Below are 23,487 nucleotides of genomic sequence, written 5' to 3'. Positions count from 1 at the left end.
TTGCAGAACAGTTGGGACTGGTGGGTTGTGGTCGCTCTGGAATCTTGGTGCAGGCCAAGGCGAGAGACGGTCTTGGCAGGGTAGGTGGCCCAGGGGTCTCCCAGTGCCAGGATCTCACAGTGTGGAGAGGGGCAGTGTGGCCATCTTTTCTGCCTTTCCTCTCCCATGTGCAGCCTTTCATGTTCTTCCTGAGAAAGTCCATGTACTCTGTCATTGCAGCTTGCCAGACTCCCTTGTCAACAGGCCCAAGAGTGCAGGTCCCCAGGGCATTCCCAGGGCAGGCGGTCCCCACTGAGACTGTTTGGGAAAGGCTGTGTTCTTTCTGGTTGTCTGGTGTGGTTAGCCCACAGCCGTTTCATGCCACTGCCCATGTAGGGAATGGGTTTTCTCAGGAGTCCCAGAAGGCATGTGACCTCGCCCTGCCAGCCTGATGAGAAGCGAGGGCTTGTTGCTCTCCCTCTACCAGTACTGTGTCTTCAAATGCTGGGGCTGTTCCATGGCCTCCCATTTCCTCACCAGCCAAAGGGAGCCCTGTCCCTGAGCTCTGGGCTCAGAGCCTCTTGTGTTCCTTCAGGGCCATCGAGTTGTGCTCCTGTCCACTTGGCCAGGAAAGAGGGACAGGAACCCATGTTGCTTAGGAGCACTGACGTGGGTGACAAATTCTAAAGAAAAGCAAGAGGATGACAGCATTTAATGCAGGAGGCTGGTGGCCTCAGAGGGGCAGGGAAGGGGAGCCTTGATCCAGGAAAGGCTGTGTTGTATTGGCCGTGTTCTATTTCCTGAACCAGGTGGTGAGCATGTGGATGGGTCATTTATTATTGTTGAAATTACAATATTATAAAGTATACTCTTTGTAATTTAGGAAATATTTCATTTTTTTTAAGAGGAAAGAACACAGTTCCTTGTGGTTGAGGTCAGCACAGGGCTGATATGCAAGAGGATGTTGTCAGGAACTTAGTGACGCAGTGAGGATGCCGTTGGAGGAATTTTAGGAGGAAAGATGCCACACAGCTGCTGGGAAAGCCACCACTTTCCTCCTCTCATTTCCTCTTCGGGAAAAATCTCAGATGGAAGAAAGATTTATGTCCTAAACAAATTCCTCCCTAAGAATCGGTTAAGGTGTAACCACTTTAAAAGCTCTTTGTGTGTTTTCCACTGGGTATTGACTAAGCCCACCCAGCGCTCAGTACCTGCTAGGAGCACCAGTGGGAAACACAAAAGAAGCGGAAGAGGCGTGGTACACTTCTGTCAAAGGACTGGGCACAGTCCTCGGACCATATTTACATGGGCGCGTTTGTGTTAGTACAGGACAGCCAGGCTGCCTCTGCTGTAAGGATCCTAAAACAGAAACCTCAGATGCAGTCAGTCCAAAAAGGGTGCTGGCAGGGCACCAGAGCTTATCGAACACTTGCTGTGTGCCGGCCACTCTCCCTGTGTTATCACGTCTAATCCCCATCCTGTACCTCGAAGCAGGTGTTCTCATCCCCGTTTACAGACAAGGCTCAGGTAGGTTAATGTATTTTGCCAAAGTTACAAACCAAGGGTAAAGCCTTCTTCTTGTTCTGACTTGGAATACTTTTTTATATTAGACCACACGGCGTGGAAGAGCACAGGTGACTAGAGCTGGACCTGGAAGGAATTATAGAGTGAAGATTTGGGGGCTGCAGAGGAGGCAGAGGCCTGCCAGGCCCAGGCGTGGGATCTTGGGAACAGTAGGGACGTGGGTCGGTGGGAATGGTGGGCTGAGCAGTGGGCCCCACATCAGCCTGCAGCCAGGGTCAGGCATCTCAACTTCACTGTTGTCCGTACCCCTGAGCTCTGCTTTCCACCCGGAAAATAATTATCCTCCATGTACCTACCACTCCTGTGGAGTATTTCCATGTGTCTTATCTTCCATTATTATATTTGGGGGATATAAGGAGGCCATTTCCATAATTTTTTGCACTGCCTTTTGGGATTGGGGTTGGGGCAGGGCACAGACTAGTTCCTAGCTCAGGTTTTTTGTTTAGGATGACCTTGGATGCTCTTGAGCTTTAGAACACACCTCTGAGACTTGGAGGACTCTAGTTGCTTTGCCTCCCTGCCCCATGGTCTGCCAGGAAAGGTAAGGGGACCAGGTGGAGGTCTTAGATAAAATGCCCCTCTGTGCTCCCAGCTGGAGATCTGGGTGGGCTGACGCCGGTTCCCGTTCACCACCACGGATGCAATGAGTGGAAGCTGGAAGTTTGACTAGTGAGAGGTGGCCTCTGAGGTGATAGCAGATAAGAGCCCATGACTTTGCTCTGTAACCAGGAGCGATCACGCAGCCTGGGCTGCTTGGCCCTGGACCATGGCCGTGATGATCAGTGAAAGTATAAGGCACTGTTCAAACAGGAACCACGATGAGGAAGAAGGAAGGGCTGGAAGTATGCTTTGAGTCACCTGGGATGGTTTTCCAGCCCTCAGCGGAGAGGATCTTTAGGAGAAAGCAGCCAGAGAAGGGTTCTGTGTCTGTGGGAGTTTAAACTTACTAGATAATGAAAGTGGTTTGAGAATTCCTACATGCACAGCTTGGGGTATTGATAACAGAGGTGAGAGCTTATCAGACACTGCTGCCAGCTCCCCCAGGAGGCTTTCGACATGGCCAGTCAGGACTAGGGTTGTTTGGTTAATCACAAAACTCTTTTAAAGGAGGAAGTCATTTTTAAAAAGGATACAAACGTTTTACTTGAACTCCAAAGGCGTAGGTGAGCAGGCTAGTCTTTTGTGGAGCTGAGGCTTTTTCTTCCCGTGTGGACCTGCTTATTTGGAGTTCTCTGTCCTGTTTATTACATGAACCACATCTATAATACATGATTGATTTAAACTTCTAGATTGAGTTTTTTCTTTTTAATTTATTTTATTTTATTTATTAATTTTTGGCTGTGTTGGGTCTTCGTTTCTGTGCAAGGGCTTTCTCTAGTTGTGGCGAGTGGGGGCCACTCTTCATCGCGGTGCGCGGGCCTCTCACTGTCGCGGCCTCTCTTGTTGCGGAGCACAGGCTCCAGACGCGCAGGCTCCGCAGTTGTGGCTCACGGGCCCAGTTGCCCCGCGGCATGTGGGATCTTCCCAGACCAGGGCCCGAACCCGTGTCCCCTGCGTTGGCAGGCGGATTCTCAACCACTGCACCACCAGGGAAGCCCCCTAGATTGAGTTTCTTAAAAGTAAAGCAAGAATTTGGCCACTTGGGAAGCAGACGGAGCACAGAATCCTTTTAGAAATTTATATGGTTTATTTCTCCAACAACACAATTCAAGGGCACATTTTTAAAAAATGATCCTGTTATTGAGTCTCTTTGAAGCCTCTACCAGGTTGCCACAGAAACAGCTTTTTGCACTTATTTCATCGCTTATGTAATGTTTAATTTTCTGTTTCCATCAACAAATAACAACCATCTTAAACAGTTTTGGAAGTGATCCCAACTGGTTCTTGATGAGCAGAACCCTCAGTGGGAGGAAGCAGAAGACCCACAGGTGTGCCTGGGAGACTCCTGCCCGCTGAGAACATGGTTGGCATTGGGCTAGTTACTGAGTAGCTAATTGGTCCGTCAGTTGAGTTGTTAAGAGACTTGCAGGGTGGGTGATGGGATTCCACAGCCTCCGCCTGTTTCCCCAGCTTTCTCTGAGGTGAGGGGATGGTGCCCACACCACGGCTTCTAGCCCTCCCCTCTCCTCCCTCTCCTCTGTTCGGTATTGTCCGGGGTTCTCTGTGCTCCTGCTGAGGAGCTGCCTTGTAGAAAGGCGTCACCTCCCTCACATGAAACTTTTGTCCTGAACGGAGAAGCAGCCTCCAGCTGAGCATCCAGGAAGTGAGCTATTGTTCACCCAGCAAGTTCCAAATATTTTCTGGCAGAAGGAAGCTGTTTCCCTCTGGTCTGTCCTTTAAAAAAAGAAAAAAAAAAAGGAATCTGGGTTTTGATTAACTTGTTTTTTGGGTAGAATTCTGTTTCTTTTGGAACCAGATGAATGTGAATCATGAGGGCAAACCCCTTCTAAGCTCTATAAGCTGAAATGAGCAGTGGAGGGGGACCGTGCAGACTCCTTTGCCTGGCCTCTGTGGTTTTACAAGGGCTGCAGGTGTTTCTTGGTGTAAGGAAGGCTTGCATCTGCTCAAGTGGGTTACAGAGTGAAAACTAAATGACTTTTAGGCTCAACCCTGTTTTCTAAGGACTTAATTTAAGAAGGCACTTTAGTACCTCCTGCTGGGGCCCCGGGATGTGGCAGGGCCTCAAATCTCCCAGGAGCAGGGGCAGACAGACACTGCTGTTGGATAAGGAGCAAATCTCTCCATCTGTGCTTATGGGAGCAAGAACCTTGTCATTCCTTCTAGGATGATGTCATCCAGCGAAGCCCATGTCTTTTAGGTGGTGCAGAGCTTGCTCAAACTCATGTCGTAATAAATTAATTCCTCATTAGAGTTCTGTTTGGGAACCAAACACTTCACTAAGACTCCTTATGTGCTGTCTCACATCTTTATAGGAACCTCGTGTTGAGGTCTTCATTTTGCCTTTGAAGAAACTGAGGCTTTAAGAAGACAGGTCAAGTAATTTGCCTGTAGCAATGATTGCATGAGTAAGGAATTTTTTCACATTTTATAGAAAGGGAAATTGAAAGAGATGTTAAATGACTTATCAAAGGTTCCACAGCTAATTAAGTGGACTTTTTTAAAAGTGGATTTTGAACTCAGGTTTCTTATTTCAAAGTTCTCATTCTTTCCATCAGTGTACACTGCCTTTCCAATGTCCTCAGTCCCACATATTTGAAATTCTACTCTGAGCTTTACTAGAGTAGAAGCTAGGCCCTAAATAAGCTGAATTTGGAAGATAATTAATCAGGCACTGGCCACATATTTCTACTCCTGTGATCATGTTATTGAAGTTAAAAGTTATTTAACTTTTCTCATGTTTGGTTTCCTCTTCTTTAAAGTGGGAGGAACTTTTTTTTTTTATTTTAATTTATCTTTGGCTGCATCGGGTCTTCATTACTGTGCGCGGGCTTTCTCTAGTTATCGCGAGCATGGGGCTACTCTTTGTTGCGGTGCGTGGGCTTCTCATTGCAGTGGCTTCTCTTGTTGTGGAGCAGGGGCTCTAGGCGTGCGGGCTTCAGTAGTTGTGGCACATGGGCTCAGTAGTTGTGGCTCGTGGGCTCTAGAGTACAGGCTCAGTAGTTGTGACACATGGGCTTAGTTGCTCCACAGTATGTGGGATCTTCCCCGACCAGGGCTCGAACCTGTGTCCCCTGCATTGGCAGGCAGATTCTTAACCACTGCGCCACCAGGGAAGTCCCCCCTGCCCCCCAGCTGGTTATGAGGATGAACTGAATCGCCGGGAGGGCAGTCAGGGGGTACTCAGTGCACGGCACCTGACTGAGAGAACTTAGCCCTGGAACCTGTCCGCCCTGGAAGGCTGGAGTCTTAACAGTGTTGATCCCAAGTACTTTCCAAGGAGAAGGGTACCTTGCTGTGAGCACCTGTACTTGATTTTCCGGAAAGATGACCTCCTGAAGTAGGAAAGGGATAATTTTTTTTCTTTGGCTGCGTCGGGTCTTAGTTGCAGCACACGGAATCTTAGTTGCGGCATGCAGGATCTTTTGTGGCGGCGCACAGGCTTCTCTCTAGTGGGCTTCTCTCTAGTGGGCTTCTCTCTAGTCGCGGCGCATGGGCTCCAGGGCGTGGGGACTCTGTAGCTGCAGCACGCGGGTTCTCTCATTGAGGCACGCGGGCTTAGTTGCCCTGCAGCATGTGGGATCTTAGTTCCCCGACCAGGTGTCGAACCGGAGTCCCCTGCACTGCAAGACGGATTCTTAACCACTGGACCATCAGGGAAGTCCCAAGGGATAATTAAATAAGCTCTCGTCATGGTCCACACACCTTTCCCTTGCAGTATTCTGAGGGTGGATTTGATCCCATTTTATTGATTTCAGGCTGTAGAGCAGGGGTCCCTAACCCCCGGGCCACGGCCTGTTTGGAACCGGGCCGCACAGCAGGAGGTGAGCCGTGGGTGAGCGAGTGAAGCTTCGTCTGCTGCTCCCCCATTGCTCCCATTACCGCCTGAACCCCCTCCACCCCTCCCCACCCCCAGTCCGTGGAAAAATTGTCTTCCACAAAACCAGTCCCTGGTGCCAAAAAGGTTGGGGACCGTGCTGTAGAGGATACAAATGTATCCTACTAGCCAAGTGTCCTAACGTGCTCCTTGTCATGCTAAAGCAACTCACAGAGGGATCAGTGTCCTTTGAGTCTGATTATATGAACCAGTTTCCCAGGGCCTGTGCCTCCCTGGGAACACTTTGATAATTGAGTTTTCAGACTGTCAAGACTGGGGTTAGCCTGGGTTCCAGAATAGAGAAGGCCACACCACAGAGGAGCGGGGCTGAGAGCTCTTAACCCTGAAAGCTTCGTGACTCAGAATAATTGTGAAGTCAGCTTTCCCACATTCCTTTCTCTTTGTTTCCTTTGCCTATTGGGCATGTCTCTGCTTATTAGCATGTTGAGCAGAGTTCATTACAAATGATGAAGCTCAAACCAGTATTGATCTTACCATTTATTATTCTCTAAAGGACTTGATCCTAAAAGAGATTTTTGTCCCAGTATTTTATTCTGAAAAACGTCTAATGTACAGAAAACTTGAAAGAGACTTTTGAATAGTGAGCGAATGCCTATATATTCACTACCTAGAGCCTAGATTCTACATTGAGATTTTGCTGTACTTGCTTTGTCTCATATCTATCCATCCCATCAAAATATAAAATAAAATCCATTTTATATTTTGATGCATTTCAAAATAACTTGCAAACATCAGTACATTTCATTGCTAAACATTTTAACATGTATATCATTACCTAGAGTTTGGTATTTGTTTATAGTTTTGGGGGTGGGGATTTATACAAATAAAATGCATAAATCTTGAGTCTACCATTCCCTGAGTTTTGATAAATGCGTACGTTTGTGTGACCCAAATTCCTGTCAAGATACAGGAATATTACTATCACCACAGGAAGTTCCCTCGTGTCCCTTCCCAGTCAATCTTTACCCCTCCCCACCCCCAGCAACTACTCTTCTGACATTTTCCCAATCCTGGATATTAGTTCTGCCTATTCTAGACCTTTATATAAACTAGAGCACATACTGGAATCAGTGCAGTATGTGCTCTTTTGTGTAAGGCTTATCTGAAGGATTTTAACTAGTGCTTTAAAATGAATTTAGGGGACTCTATCAACTTCATCTATCCAACTTCTTCCTATTTCACAAGTTCAGAGATACTTAGGAGTGGCAGGCTGCAGGAAGTCTCTGGGCATCTGATGGTTACTGGTAGTGTATTTGTATCAAGCATATATAATTTTTTTTTTAACATCTTCAGTATATATAATTTCGTACTCAAAATTCTACATTTGTCTCCCCTGATATTACAAGGCAAGTGTTCCCCTGCAGAATCTGAGGAGCCAATGGATATAGGACCCCTTTCTTTCTCTGGCCGCACTGCTGAGGAAATCAATTCTGAGTGGGCGCTTAGAGTGTTTTCTTTGGGCTACTTTAATCCATAGCCATACTAACAGTGCAGCACACTGTAGTGAAACTCAGGCTGTGGAAGAACAGGACCAACAAGGGAAGGTTACTTGGAAATTGGTGGTGGTGAAAGCAAAATTGAAGAAGGACCAAGAGGCAGGTTCCCCAGTGTTTGAGAGAACTGCAGCCTTTCTGAGTGGCTTCCTCCTCATTCCTACCCTCCTCACCCAAATAAGCCTGCTCCTGGACAGAAAGTAGATTGCGTAAATTGGACTAGAACCCAAATACATAATCCTCATTAATCTTTTAGAGTCTTGTCCCACTTATTAAAGCCAGTACTTGGCGAATAACCTAGAGTTACGTGGCAGCAATAATAAGTTAATTGGAATCTAGGTCTCCCAACTTTTTTTCTTCTTTCAGCAGTTTCTTGGGGCTTTGAGTTAAAGAGTGCTTGTATAGTAGGCTGTTCTAGAATGAGAAGGTTACTTGGCAGGTCTCATCTACTTTCTGCCAAGTGGCAGGTCTGGGGCACGAGCATCGGTCAAGGAAAGGGCCAGCAGGTAGTTGTGGGGTGTGCGATGCTTTGGGGAGCAAGGCTGGTATCAGCCACTCAAGAGGTATGGGAATGATAAAAATGAGGAGGGAGAAGGGGAGTTAGAGACTTAGACTGAGGTCACGGGCTTCCAATCTTGGCCAACATAGCCTGGGGCAAGCACACCTCGGGCTTGGGCTTGGGCTTTCCTTTGAGCCTGTGTCAGAGACAGAAGGACAGAGACTTTTGAAACAAAACAGCTCTGTGGTCTCCCAGTCTCTTAGGAAAAGGGGGATTGAGAAGGAAGGTGGCAGCATAAAGGGGATTCAAATGGGGATACAACAATAAATATGGTAAAGATCCAAGGTCCCCCCAACCCCATGAGACTCAGACTAACCTTGCTCTGTGGAAAAGAAGTGACTCATTGTTAGTGGAGCTGCCTCGGAAGGGACAGCCCTGAGCCCGCTGGCAGATCTGTATTCATCCCCTGCTGTCTTCTCCCCTCCCCCCACCCTGTCCCTCTCCTAAACGCAATTGACAAGGTTAGAAAATCAGGACAAATAATTTACTTCAATCCATCTTTGTCTTTCCCCAGGCCTTGTGCAATTCAGTCTGGGGAGAGAGGGAACAAATAACTCAGACCCTGGTCGGTGACCCTTTTTCAAATGTGGGGAATCAAAGCCCACTCTAGGCTGAGGAGTGCCTGTTGGCTGCTGAGCCCCAGAAGACAGAGATGGTGATGCATTCTTATGTGCTCGCTGGGCCTGGGAGGCAGCGTCAGCAGCATCAGGGTGCCCTGCACAGCCGAGGGGCCACCTCCGGTGTCGTCGGTCACCTGAGGGCAGGGGCTCGGGGCCTCTGGGGAGGTCGAGGAGGCGAGGGCTCGGCCTGTGCTCCCGGGAATGGGGGGCGCTGTCCAAGCCGGGCTGTCTGGCCCTGGGGAGAGGGTCTGCCCCCTGGTCCCCGCCAGAGGGCAGGCTCGGCCCCCCCACTGGGAGCAGTGCCATCAGCTGGGGGCTGGGCGTCTAGCTGTGGGGTAGCGCTTCAGCATCCTCACCTGAAAAATGGGATGACACGTTTCCTTGGCAGTGAGTCGAGGCTCTGAGGGACTGTTGAGAGAAAGGGCCAGCTGGTAGTCGTGGGGTGTGAGGTCACTGTGCCAGCAACTCAGGGAGGTTGGAAAAAGATAAAAATGAGGAAGGAAGGGGAGTTAGAGAATCTAGACTGGGGTTCAGAGTGTTGGCTGCCTTTCCCCTCTTACTGTATCAGTGAGGTGACTAGCCTGGCCTGGGCATTTAACAAATGGTAACTTGTTTGTTACCCGGCCCCTCCATGTGCCAGCTCTGTGCAAGTCACCATGTGGCCTCTTAAAGAAACAGTATGAAACGGGGTTCTTACCTTTATTGGTCCTATAGTGTCTCTGGGACACACCATAAAACAGCTAATCGGGAAGTTACAGTGCAAGCACAGTGTGTTTCTGGGCCAGTAAAGTATTAAGTGTTGGGGGCAGAGAAGGAGAGGTAGACGGTGTCTCCAGCCCTGGTGGTACAGACCCAACGGGACTGGTGTGTTTTCCATCTGGTGGCAGGGTCTTTGGGAGCTGATAGCTCTGCAGGCAGCAAAAGGGGGTGGCGGGGAGTGTCTGACGTCAGGCACCAAATTCAGTTGCCGGTCAATTCCAGAAACATCTCCCTTCAGGTTCCCATTTGCACCAAAAGAAGGTTGGAGAAAGGCAATCTCTTTCTCTTTCTCCTCTCAGGCCTCAGCTTATGACCAGACTGATTCCTGTTCCCCTGATGTTCTTGCAGTGAGAGCCCCTGAAAATGCCCATTGCTTCTCCCTCGTACCACCTCCTAGGAGGGAGGCTCCCCACGGGCCTCAGAGCCATGTTGCACTGAGGCTGTGGTTCTCCTTGGACCGCCTTTATCCAGCGCACCTCCTGGGGCACAGAAGACCCATCAAAACCTAGGGAGGTATTTCTCCCCGCAGCAGCTGTCTTCTCCCCCCTGCCCCCGTGACTCCCAGTGTCCATGGAAAAGCCTAGTATAATCTGAGTTGCTCTTGGCAGCCAGGTTATGGTGACCGGAGTGGAGCCTCTCTGGATATAGAATGTCACTTCCCGTTGCCAGCCTGTGGGCATCCGGGATCCTGTGTTCCTAACAAGCAGATGGGAGAGGGCCTCAGTGGCAGGATTTCTAGTGTTTGGTTTTGGTTCTGTTTTTAACCATACAGGGAACACATTTTATACAGCCCTAGTAGGGGAAAAAAAAAGTCTAAATGGAGTAATTCTGAATACTTGCTGAAAATGGAATATTTCCAAGCATTTTTTGAATAGATGAGTCCATTATGGTGATAACTTTCAGGCTTTACTTTACTAAACACAAATATGAGCTCTCTATAGAGTTCATGTGAAGCACAGTATTTTTTTTTTTTTTAAGATTTTTTGATGTGGACCATTTTTTAAAGTCTTTATTGAATTTGCCACAATACTGCTTCTGTTCTGTGCTTTTTTTGGTTTTTTGGCCCGGAGGCATGCAGGACCCCAGCTCGCCTACCAAGGATCCAACCCACACCCCCTGCATTGGAAGGCAAAGTCTCAACCAGTGGACCGTCAGGGAAGTCCCAAAGTGCAGTATTAAATCATGGCCATTTCCCATCTCTCTCCAAAAATGTCATGGATCCCAAACAATAGAAGAAGAAGAGAATGTTGAACTGTTCCCTTCTGGTACATTCCATCTGCCTCTTCCCCTGACATTCCCCTGAGATGCAGAATGTTTCTGGGAAAGCAGCCTAATCAAATTGTTTTTTAGCTCAAGCCTAAATGGTTAAACTACATGAAGTGTGTAGATCAGAACGGTATCTGTCTCCTATGACCGCTCCTCTGTGTCTAGACTGAAATGACCATATTCCCCCTTCGCTGGTTCTGGGCCCTGGGGGTGTGGCAGGGGGAGGTGATGAGGTCCCGCTCCTCCCTGTGTCCACAGACTGGCTGAGGGGCTGGGTGGGGACCTGCCAGTCTCTGCCCGCGCAGGCCCGCTTCACTGCCACTTCCCTCCTAGCCCTGTGCTTTCACCAAGGCTGGAAGGGGTCCTGGGTTGCAAGCTGTTGGAGAGCTCTCAGTTCCTCTATAAACTAGAATCTTCTCAGCTGGACTTAGCTACTGCAGGTCACAGAAAACAAAGCACACTTTCTAGTTTGGATGACATTGGTTCTGAGAGTGCCCGGCTAGCACTTCCCAGCTGGCCTTCAGGCTGAAGCACCCACAGGGCTGTGGAAGCTGAGCTTTTCACCTGAGGGTGACCCCTGGGGCAAGCAGGAGGGAACGGAGCAGAGAAGCAGCAGCAGCAGAGGAGCAGCAGCGTGTCCAACTCTGCTCACTCTGACTTCCAAATGTCCTTTGGCAAAATGTCATGGGTTGAGCAGCCAGGAGATACTGATTGGACAGGCCAGCCAGGGCTTTGGGTGTTAGGTGATTATGATGATGATGAAATATATAATGTAGGGCTTGACTTTATTTCAAAAGACACCTTGGAGTCACCTTCCATTTCAGTTTTTCCCACCCTGACACTCTGTGTGGCCTTGGGAAGACAGCTTTTCATTGTTGGCTCTAAGTAAATGTAAACTGCTCTTTGTCTGTCTGTCTGTCAGTTGCCTCTTTTACCATGAGCCAGACCCACGGGGAAGAATGGCAGATAAAACATGCTTGATTCCATCCGTCCTGGTGCTTGCAGTGGTGATTCTCCCACATTTACCCACTTTGGCCTGGAAGAGGGATCCAAAGGCTGGTAGAGCCATTCCAGGGATAAGGACCCAACCCCCCATGTAAGAAAAAGTTTCCTCACCTCGAGCACTCTACTTTTCTCTTATAAATGCAGAAAAGGAAAAAGAAGGCACATCAGCAGATACCTGTGGAGTGCCTGCTCTTTGCCCAGCTTTGAGGCTGCTGAATGAAATCTGAATGTAATGACTGATGTGTCATTTAATGCCAGGTTGGGCCTTGCAGCCTGGCGGGGGGAGGGGGGGGGAGTTTATCTGGAAGGTAAGAGCTGTCTTCACATATCCCTAAGCCTTTCCTGTGGAGGAGGAGATGAAGTTAGAAAAAACGTTTAAATCTGTAGAAAGACAAATGTTATAACTTGGCGCTTTATGCAAATAGGGTGAACTGACTGGGAGAGTTAGCAAGTGCCCCATCTCTGGAAGGTCTTTAGCAAAATTGGACATGGCGTGGGAGTGTTGGGGTTATATGACCTGTGAGGTCCCTGCTGCTAACTCAAGATTCTGTGCCTGGAAGGACTCTCAAGAAATCACTAGGATATCTTACAGATATCCTTGCACCTGGGTTCAAAGATGTATGTGAAACAGTATTCACTGTAGCACTGTTTAGAATGAGAAAAGATTGGAAACTCCACACGTGCCCAGCCGAAGACTGGTTAAATAAATTATCATATAGCCTTACACAGGATGACTATACCTCATCCGTTTAAAAAAAAAAAAAAGATGTTCTTTATGAACTGTGGCAAGAACTCCAAGATGCATTATTAAGTGGAAAAACAAAGATGCAGAACAGCATATATGGAACGCCTCTATCAGTATGGGTGGTGGTGGAATACATTCATATATTTGCTTACTTGCAAATAGATCTGAGGGATGCTTGAGAAACTGGTTATACTGGTTGCCTCCAGAGAGAAGAACTACAGGCAGCTGGGAGACGGGTAGGAAGGAGACTTTTCTCTGAACAACCTTTTGCCTGTTTTGAGTTTTGAATCATGTGGATGTATTGTCAAAAAATAAATATAAGCAAAAATACATTTTAAAACTTTAAAAATAAGTTTTACTAGGTCGGAGCACTGTGGACAACAGAGGGGAAGTGGGAAGCAAGCTAACCTTTTATTGAGCATCTACTATGAGCCAGGTCTTCGGCCAGATGCCTATGTACATGATACTTTTAATCCACACAGTCCTTTATGGGAGGCAGTATCCACCCCCGATTTTATGGATGCAACACTGCAGCGTTGTGGGGTGGTGGGGGAGGGAAGTACCCTCCTGGCTGGCTGGGTCGTTGCTGTGTTGCACCTGAAATGGGCAGGGCCAGAGAAAGGGATGCTCTGGGGAGGGCTGGAGGGAGGGGGCCTTTTCTTTAAGGGGCACTGCAGACCTGCCGAGGCACTGCCTGCTTCTGATGCCGGCCTCTGGGCTGCCGGCCGATAAGTCGAGGCACACCCTCCGTTTGCTGCACGGGTCAGATGTGTTGTTTCCTTTGCTTTCGCTGAGCTCAGGGATGGAGTTAGCAGTGTGCATTAACAAGCAGTTAGGTGACTGCTGGAGGAAAAGACCTTCCTGTGCTCCCGGCTGCCAGGGGAGAGGTGGTGTTTACCCTGTGTTGTTCTGCCGGGTGTCAAATGTGCTGCCTTTGCCTGCCAGCTGGAGGCTGGCTGGAGAGCTATTATTTTTCTGATTGTCAGACCTGAGGCTCCTTACTTGCACTTAGAGGAAAAAACATCCAAGCCCTGGTACAAAAGGTCCTCTTTTCCTTTCTTTGGAAAAAGAGCAGTGAATGAGCTCATTATCACTGCAACCCAATTGGGGTTGGGGGGGCTCCTCCTCGCTGTCTGGGCCTGCCCCTGGCCAGGTTTCTGGGAGCAGGGGGCTTAAATCTGGCCCAGGGTGACCAAAGCCAGATGGCTGGGACAGGTGGTCCATATAGGGGGCAATGCAGGAGACATTTGGATGCTTTGAGACCAGCTCTCTCTGCTGTGGTCCAGAGGAAGGACAAGTATCTGCACCTCTTCTCCCCTGAATGCAGAGCTGCATCCAGGGCTGCCGGCCTCCAGGGATCAAATGATCCTCCATTCAGCGTTATGTGCCCATTCAGGTGCTCTAGAAAATGTCTCCACACCTCAGAGCTGGCAGTCATGCAATAGCAATTATCTGTTGAATGCTTGCGAATTGCCAGGCACTGCTCTAGGCGCTGGGGGTATAGCATGGAACAAAGCTGGCAAAGCCTCTGCCCTCATGGAATTTAGATTCTAGCATGAGCAGTGAAGGGTGCCAGCACTGGCCTGCTCTTGCACCCTCTGCCCAGTTTCCGCTGGGTCTGGAAGAGCTGGAGGGTGGGGGGACTGACATATAAACTGCCTTGGAAGGGAGGCTCCTGGGCGTTTCCAGCAGCTGAGCTCCGATTGTTACCCGCTCACTCCCTTCAGAGCTCGTCTTTAGACCCTACGGGGCTGTGGCCAGAGAAGAGCCTTGCTTGATCTGAGCGCCGTGAGCTCTGAAACCTTGCAGGTTGGTGCTGGACCTTGGAATCGTCTGGAAGCGACCCGGAGGCCTACCCCGGTGTGTGCGCTGACGGTGAGCTGGCAATGTTTGACTCGAGCCTGACAGCCTTTCCTTTTTGTTCCTCTTTTCTTCCATCTCAGATTGAGAAGATCATGAGCTCTATTGGAGAAGGGATCGACTTTTCTCAGGAACAGCAGAAGATCTCAGGTATGGTACCAAGCAGCCATTTTCCCCGTGGAACACCATCCTCTGGGTCCTTTCTAACTCAGGTTTTTCCTCTGACGCAGAAGACAGACATTTGGGGGGGTGAGAGAAGTCAGCCTCAGACCACGTCACTCTCTTACAATTCGGAATCTCATGTGTCCACACAGCCCATCTAGCTGTTATTTTAGGAGCCATGACTCCTTTTACATAGTGGAGGGAAAAGTGTACAAATTGAATTTTAGGCTGTCTATTAGGAAGCCCTTTTATAAAAAGTGAACGATTGTCACTTATTCATCATTGTTTTCATAAATGTAGGCTTTCTCTGATTGGCTTAATGTGGAGTGCTCCTCGTGTTGGTCTCCCAGCTTCCCAGGCGGCTCTGGCACTACCTCTTCATGGGCACGTGGCTCTCGTTCACCTGATCCATGGCAGCGGCAGAGCGCTGGGTTGGACTGTTTAGCCTGCATCGCCTGGAAGGGTTGAATCTGCTGTTTCCTCCTTGTGTCTGTTTCTCCACTTTTCCGTTTACTTAGGCACTCATCATTTTTACTTCAGATCACTGTTACTTGGGGTGTTCTTTTCATCTCAAAGCCCTACAGGTGAGGCCTGCCTCTATTTCCTTTGTTTGAAACAAAGGAACTAGGGAGGCCATACCTGCGCTGTTTTTCTTGGTAATAGGATTATGGTTGTGTTACTTGCTCAGGTGAGGTGGCATCTTAAAGGTGCCTCCCAGAGCACCTGTTGCACCCCTTCCCCCAAGCATCTGAAGACAGAACTGCCACCAGTGCATCTGGGCTGAAAGCAGCTTGGGAGCCTGGCCTCTCCCCCTTATCGGGGAAGGGCCTCTCTGCCCTGAAGGGGTGGCTTCCTTGTTCACTCAGGAGGCTCCATCCAGGATTGACCTGTGAGCCCTGAGTGACACCTCTAGTTCCTCCGTGGGCCTCTGGCCCTGGCAGGAAGTCTGAGGGATGGGGGCAAGTGTGCACGTCAGGGAGGAAGTTGCTGCTGAGGCCATGGGGCTTGTGGAGAGAGCATGGGCTCTGGAGCCGCAGCCCTGGTTCGAATCCTGATTCTAGATACCTATGTGTCCAGGGCGAGTCGCTTACTCCCCCCGAGCCCACAGTTTCCCATCTGCAACATTTGGATATAGTACTTCTCTCTTATGTTTGTTAAGAATGAGTAATATATACAAACACTTGAGCTAAAGAGGTACTCAGTAAATAGTAGCTATGCTCATTTTTCTCCAGGAAATGATTACTTCCTCATATCGACAGACCTGGAGAGGAGGGGCGTCTGCCCCCCTGCCTTGTCTCCCTCCACCCTTTTTCCCACTGGGTTCCTGGAGACACCCTCCCTTCAGCCCTGTTTCCCTGGGCTCTAGCAGAGAGGGTCTGGTTGGGTTGGGTTCATCTTTGCCAGTCTTGGATTATGCTGAGGGTCTGCACAAGTGGCTCTTCTGGCTAAGAGTTTGTGGCTCTCTTTCCAGGCACTTGCCTACACGCAGTCCAGGGAGCTTTCCTTCTGTCGTGGTTTGCAGGCTTTTACCAAGAGCGTGTGTTTGTTGGGAATAGATGTTCAGGACCGAGACAAACACTGTTGCCATGTGCTTTAGGGGCAGCAGGTATGGGTCTGATGCAGTCAGCTCAGTTGAGGCTGCTTTCTGCTTCCCTGTACCCCTCTGCGTCTGAGGAGGCTACATCAGTTGCATGTGCTTGAGAGATTGGGGCAGAATCAGGCCATTACCTCCTGGCTTTGATAAAACAGGAGTGTGGCAGCCCTTCTGGAAAACACTCTTCTGGAAGAGCCCTTCTCCTTGGAGCTGGTGACACTGAGCCCTTTCCTTGCCCTGTGGGCCCCACTTTCCAATCCTCACCCCCCACGAACTCATGTGAATGGCAAGAGTTGGTCCAGCTACCCCCCTAGGTTTCTGGATCCCAACACGCAGTTTTGTTTTAGCAGCATTGAGTTGAGCCATCCTCCATACCCCAGCTTAGGAAAGTCGAGGGCGGGCACAGGAAGGTGGCCATGAGCAGAGGGTGCGTCCACCCGTGCTGCAGAGTCCCAGCTCGCAGTATCTGCACGGCGGCCAGGCTGTGAAGGATGGAGAGCGTGGGCCCAGGCCTGCCTGCAACCTCTGTCTTCTGTCTGATGGGTCGGGAGGGGGCTTTCCCCAGGACCTCGGGGAACACCAGCCTTCAGCTCAGACCAGAGCAGGTTTCTTGTTTATTCTGAATGACCATTGTCAGAGTTCATGTTGTCCTTGGGCTTCTGGATCTAGGAGAAGAGACCTGGGCTGTGGGGTTGCCATCCTGGGAGGAGGAGCAGGCGTGCCAGCTAGCAGCCCTTAACTAAGCATGGGATTGCCTGGTGTGACTGGTTTTGCAGAGGGTTGTGTCCTGAAGGGCGAGGCCCCAATATGGCACTTGAATCTCACTCCTCTTTTGGGCTGTGGGCCTCCGAGTGGCCAGCGCTGGAGCTGGTTTCCCGTATCCTCGGCAGGCATGTTTTACAACTCATCCCACTGTCAGGAGTCCAGGGAGGGCGAGCCTTCCCCCGGGCCTGGGCCACTCTGGCTGCTGTCATCAAAGGCCTGTTCTGTCTAGCCAGCAGAAGAGAACGCTTGGCTTTCTCTTGCTGGAGCCAGCCGTTTAGCTGTTGAGTAGCTGTTAAATACAGGCTCCTCTAGGGGCCTGATCTCCCAGCACACAGAGCCCCTTCTTCACCAGGGCCACCAACAGCCTGTTGAGATGCAGGTGCCTCCCAGCACGTTCACAGGTTGACACGTGGTCCCTGGGTTTGTGTCTCTGTACACGTTACCGTTTTTGTCTCCTCAGCTGTACTGGGGGTTTGGTCCTGGTTTCCCCTTGTCCTTGGTGCCTCTCCTCCCATGTCCTCCTCCCCCAGATAGTGAATGGCCTGCTCTGGGCCTGGCACTTCTCTGCTGGACTCTGACGGCCTGGAGACAAGTCTCTTCCCAAGTTGTTTGGTGTGCTCACCTGAGGACTATCAGTTGTAATGTCCTTATTTTGTCATCTGTTTTTGTGATACCGCGCGGCTTATCTCCCTGGCAGAGAGGCACAATCATTCCTGAAGTGGGGGCGGGGGTCACTTAACCCGTGGGCTGTGCCCTCAGGACAGTGTCCCTCCTCTGTCCCCTCTCTGGCTGTCCTAGAAACTATCAGCCAAAACTACAGAACTGTTCCTTCTCTATTCTCCCTGATAAGCTGTTTCCAGCCCCTGGAGCTGGAGGTAAAGTTTGGCCGTCTCTGACTTTTGTACGCGTGTGTATTAGGCAACAGCAGATATTGGAAAATCTGTCCTTTTGCTCCAGTGCTGGTGCTGCTGTCTCCTTCTCCCTCGGTGGCAGAAGCAGCAGCTTCTGCTGCGATGTCCGATCCCTGATGTATTTTCCTGAGTGTGGAAGGGAGGAGAGTGTGGAAGGGAGGAGGGTGGGGAGGGGAGGAGGGGGGAGGGCCAGACGTTATGAGAGCGAGCAAGGACTGTGGAGCCGGCAGCAGGCAGCGTGGAGCCCAGGAGCCTTTAGACAAAGCATTCTGCTGCGGTTCTGGACGCGCACACATCCACCAGCAGCAGGCCAGACCACGGCTGTCCGGCCGGGGGATTACGAGCAGGAATGAATCAGCAGCCGGGGGACACTTGACATCAAGGGCATACAAGAGCCTGCCGCTTAGGTTCCTGGAGCAGACGGCCCCACTCCAGGGCAGGGGAGCTCAAGCAGCCCCCAGGCTCGGCATCTCGCAGTGCTGCTGCAGTGTGCATCGGGACCCTGACCACCATCTGTTCAGCAAAGGACAAAGGAGAGGGGGAGCCTGGAACAGTGGGTCACCAGGGTCTCCTAGACAACCAAGCCACTTGGGCTTGGCCTGCCCAGAGGGGCAGAAAGTGCCGGGAACAGCATAATGACTTTCACCGTGTCAAGAGTTCTCCGGAGGTGATGTTTTTATAGTTGGTTCTTCTTTTTCCTTCCTTGCACCTCTTCTTCCCTTTTTCCTTTTTTCTTTTATCTGTTCTTGCCCATGAGAACTGGAGAAGTAGGTGGGGTTAAGGCGTTCAGCTCAGAACATCCAAGGTCTGCCCGGAAGGGCTGAACTTTTTTCCTCCCTGCACCAGCACGCTCCCCTGTCCTACCTGAGGAGCGGAGCAAATGCATGTCTTCCCCTCCCTGCTCATCCTCAGAGGAGGACAGCAAGATCCAGAGACCCTGGGAAGACAGTTGCTGTCTTTATCACTCAGCCAAAGAGAGAGCAGCGCAGAATGGGAATAGACTTGAGCCACCACAGCTCAGCTGACGGAGGACCGCTTCCTTTCTCTCTCCTTTATTGGGTTGGGCTTTGTCTTCTTTAGCCAAGAACTGGATCTGCCCGCCTGCTTTCCAGCCGAGCAGGCAGGCCAGTCACAGGAGCAGCCACCGTCGGAAGAGGAAGATGAACGCCCAGCCCCCGCCACACAGCCCCGCCCGGGAAGGCGGCCCCGCGGACAGCGGCCTGGCCCGGGAGACGCCCCGCTCGCCGGCAGCCGGAGTCTAGTTGGGGACCCGGCTCCCGGCCGGAGCTCCGGCCCATGCGCGCGCCCGCCCGTCCGCACCGCGCCGCCTTGAGCCTCTGAGCACGAAGGGCCGGTGGCCATGGTTTGCTTGTTCCGGGACTGCTGGGGAAAGACAAGTAAAAGTCTCCTTTCTCCCCGTGCCGGGTTCCTGCTGCTTGTATTGCATGCGCTGGCTCCCCGTGACCGTGAACGGAGTCCTCGCTGTGGTCGCTGTGCCTGTGTCCCTCCGCTGCATGAAGAGGCGCGCTCGCCCCTGATCGGCCTGTGCTGCAAGGTCGCGGGACTTATCCCTCGTCCCCGGCCCTTTCTGGTGCCCGTGGGGACAGACTTTGTGAAATACCTCCGTGGAGGCGGACGAGCGCCAACCCGGAGAGCGTTGGTGCTTGGCTCCCCCGACCCCTGGGCGGCGGCCGTGCAGGTGCTGCGAGGCCCCGGAGCAGCAGGACCCAGGGGGGCGCGTGAGTGGGCGGTGGCCGCCCGGTGCTCTTGGCGCACCCACGGAGGAGGGGCCGCAGGGGCCACCGCTCTCCCGCCTCTAGTACAGAGTGTGGCTGCTTTATGGTAATGACTATGATGTGGCAGTGCCATCTGTCTTCCTCTGAGTGCCGCTGCTACCGCCTCAATGGTTTTTCCCTTTTCAAGCGTCTGCCGATTCCTCTCTCGTCAGGTTCGCGGCCGCCGGAGCAGAGCGTCGGGGAGTGGCTGGAGGCCGTGGGGCTGCAGCAGTATGAGAGCAGGCTGCTTCTCAATGGCTTTGACGATGTCCGCTTCCTGGTGAGTGTCCAGGCCCCGGGGGAGACGCTCCCTGCTGCCCAGGCCGTGCTAGAGTTGGAAACTGTACGTAGACCTGTGTCTCGGGGAAGAGGGAGCTGCATGGCTTAGACCCAGGGCGCTCAGCAGAGTGTCGCCTGCTTCCTCATCTCCGCTCCGGACACGGCCCTGTGGGGAGAGCTCTTTGCAAGTTTGCGTCCGAGAAGGGGTGTCTCTGATGCACCCAATTGGCCCCATCCCGTCTCTCTTTCGGACCCCAGGCAGTGGGTGGCTCCGAGCATTGAGGTGCACGGGACGGCCGGGTCCCCCTGGCAACTCCCCTTCCTATCTCAGCCGGACACCAGAAGTTCCGTTTGTTCCCCGAAACTATGCCGTGGAGCCCGTAGTCACTGAAGCCGGGAGCCTGGTCTCCCTCAGGAAGGCTGAGTGTCTGGCGGGGCCGTGGCCTCAGAGGTGGCCCAGATGAGAGGCTGAGCTGGGGGTGGGAAGGATTGCTTCCTCTTCTGAGCTATAACTTTGCACGCTCTTCTTGCAGAGCACAACAGCTCAGAGAAAAAGAAAAGAAAAACCCAAGTGTCTTTTCTCAGGCTCCCCGTGGAGTAGGGGCCCGGCTGGGACCCTGGGCTCTGGACCCAGCGCTCCCTGTGTCAGTCCAGCAGGCAGCTCAGGGTGGGCTACCTGTGACCATCCCTCTCCTGGAAACCCTCCCGAGATGTCCTCATGGGTCGGGTCTGGGCTTTGGCTCCGGCTCCCAGGCAGCCCCAGCTGCCCCAGGGCAGGTGTTGAGCGCAGTGGTGACGACAGAGCTGACACGTCTTGTTAGTGCTCTGTGTGCGGGCAGTTGTGGGACAGTGGTTTGCATGTATCCACTCATTGACTCTCCCAGCAGCCCTGAGATGTGTGCTCTTATCAACATCTCCGTTTTCCAGATGCAGAGCAGTGGAGTGTCTTGCTCACGCCCACAGCTCCAGGAATTGGTGGGGTAGGAATGTGCGCCTGGCACTCGGCTCTGGGAGTCCTGCTCTAACCACCGTGCTGCACGGCCACTTTCTTACTCGTGGATGAGGGGAGTGGGAATGGAACCGTTGATATGCTTTAAGTCGCCCTGTTGCACGTGTTATGTCAGGAGCTGGTTTGAGGCTCCTCCTTGATTCCTGGCGGGCCTATCCCCCCCCCACTCTGACAATTCCCGGAACGCAGTCCCGGGTGGATGCTGAGTTGCCTTCACTCCCTGAAGCAGACCTCTGACCCCCCAGCTCCCTCGCTGCCGTGGTTGAGGGGTGGTGGTCGGTCGGCCCAGAGCTCCCCCGCCCTCTCCTGTTCAGAGTGGGTCTCTGTGGGCTTCTCACCAACAAGGTGGCATTGGGTGCCTCCTGAGTAGAGGGCCACCCAGGGAGCTGGCCTGGGGCTCCCAGGGGAACCCTGACTGGGACCGCTCACCTCACCTGGGCCGTCTCCATCCTCGGGGCAGACAGCGAAGGCTGCTACAAACCACCTTTCCAGAACCAGCTTCGGGCCAGTTATTTTTCAGCTTTTAAAAATCTTAGGTTTTAAAATTATTTTTTTTTAAGTTGAACTGAGTATATTTATAGTTGTTGTAAACTAATCCCTGACTCACCATGTTCTATGGGGAAGGCCAACAAACCCAAGGTGGAGGTGGGGGTTCAGCCAGTGAGTGAGGACACTTAGCCCTTGGTGCTGGGTGTTGAGGGGCCTTCCCTCTCTGAGCGCTGGCCATCAGATGGGCAAGGGAGGGTGGCCGTGGATGTCACAGAGTGTCCCCTCCCTAAGCTTAGGAATCTTAGGGGCTGAGCTCTTGACTTCTCACCCCTCCTCCTGCTAGTTTGGAAAGGCTAAGGTTCCTAAGCCTTGAATATCAAGACTCCTTTAAAAGTGCTTCCCTGTCACCCCTGTACTCTGACCGGAAAGTAGCTGGGCGGGCCCTAGGCCAAACATCCACGCAAGATGCAGGGCCTCTGTTAGAACACGTCTGTTTCTATTTGGGAAGGGCACTCATTGAGGGAGGCCAGCAGCTCAATTCTTCCAGGGCCTTCCAGGCCCCTCCTGCTGCCCTGGGTGCGAGCTGTTCCTCTCTCTCCTCTCGGTTCTGGAGGGGCAGCTGGCAGGCGGAGTCTGTGCAGGAAGGAATGCTGATTACACCGCAGCCTGGCCTGTCCCTTCTCAGACCTCAAGTGGGCTGAGTAGCCATGCAAAGTGTCCTGGGTAATTGCATGTAAGTTGCCAGATGGGCCACAAGGCTAATTAAGTTTTAGCAACCAGAAAAAAGAGGAAGAAAACACACAAGAAGGGAGCATTTTTGTTTAGAAACATTCCCTCCTTGCATATGGTATAACTTACATCATGTTAGCTGTGGTATTATCCCCGTGTGGTTTGGTTTCCAATAGGCTGTAAATGTTTCCCTTAGTTTTGAAATACCCTGGAGACTCTTCTACAAGATGCACAAGTGGCTCCCAGGAAGCCATCCAGACTCTAGATGTAGTAGGAACATCTGGAAACTGAGGGCTGCTATGGAATCTCCCTGTGGCGGGCTCCTCCGAGCTGTTGTGGGAGGAGTATAGGGCATTTGAGGGGGGGTCGTGCAACTCCCTGTCAAGGTGGAAGGGACTTTAACATCGTGTGGTCTCATCATCCCCTCTGTGCCCGAGTCCCTTCCAGATGAGCTCTGCCGTGATGTTTTCCCAGTAACGGGCTTCTCCACCTTACAAAGGCATAGCCCATTCACTCTCTGCGTTGCTCGGTCTGGTTTAGAGCATTCTTTATATTGAGCCAAAATCTATTTCCTTGTGGCTTCTGTCCATTGAACCAGGTTTACCTTTTGGGGCCACACACAACACACTTAAGCCCATTAGAAAATTGAAGACCTCTGTCACGGCCTCCTGGGTCCTGTCTTGTCTAAGCTCAACACCCTCTTTCTGTTGGCTCTTCCTCCTGTGATGTGATGACTGAGCTGGACCAGCGAGCATTGCACCTTGAACTTTATTCACACCCTCTTGTCTGCAGGCAGAAAGGGCCTCTGATTTGCAGGAGGCAGGGGCAGGGCAGCATGGTCTGCCAGGTGCTCGATCCCAAGGCTGATGGGGCTGACCCCAGACCCTGGGAGAAGGGGCGGGGAATCAGGCTCACACATCTGCCGGCCAGCCCACCACACTGGCTCGTGCATCAGAGCCAGTTCCATTTTTTTCACCACAAATCTTATCCACAGGAAATGGGCTTTCTCGGGAGAAGGGAGGAAATGCAGTTAATCAGCGCGGAAGAAGGTGATTTGTGGTTGGCAGGTTTGCAGCTCAAGCGCGCTGGTGCAGGTCTCTGTATTTGGGACTCGGCCTGCCCTCCCTTTACGGAAGTGTTCATTGAGTAAATGGCGGTGCTCCTCACGCTGGGGTATGATGTGGACATTTAAAAAATGTTTTTAAGACTGTCTGATGTGGAGGAACATTCACCTTGGAGTGTTGAGTGAAGAAATTGAGACACAAAAATCCATGTGCAACATGACCTTAATTTTCAAAAAAGAAAACATCTAGAGGTGCAGGGAGTGAGCCAAAATGTTTTCCACAGTCAGTTATCTCAGCGATTATGGGTGGCTTCATTTTCTTTTT

General features: G+C 51.5%; 1 protein-coding gene across 13 annotated transcripts in view; it reads left to right on the top strand.

Annotated features, from left to right (window-relative positions):
- ANKS1A (ankyrin repeat and sterile alpha motif domain containing 1A) overlaps positions 1 to 23,487 on the top strand; it is a 191,653-nt gene that overhangs the window by 146,024 nt on the left and 22,142 nt on the right. For all 13 annotated transcript variants that reach the window (XM_059938876.1, XM_059938882.1, XM_059938881.1 and 10 more), the window contains 2 exons: positions 14,470 to 14,536; positions 19,767 to 19,873. In XM_059938876.1, coding sequence (XP_059794859.1) covers positions 14,470 to 14,536; positions 19,767 to 19,873 — 174 coding nt within the window. The remainder of the gene's footprint in view (positions 1 to 14,469; positions 14,537 to 19,766; positions 19,874 to 23,487) is intronic.

The sequence above is a fragment of the Balaenoptera ricei genome, chromosome 11 (assembly GCF_028023285.1).
Source record: "Balaenoptera ricei isolate mBalRic1 chromosome 11, mBalRic1.hap2, whole genome shotgun sequence".
Classification (NCBI taxonomy): Eukaryota; Metazoa; Chordata; class Mammalia; order Artiodactyla; family Balaenopteridae; genus Balaenoptera; species Balaenoptera ricei.
This window is presented reverse-complemented; position numbering and strand designations above follow the sequence as displayed.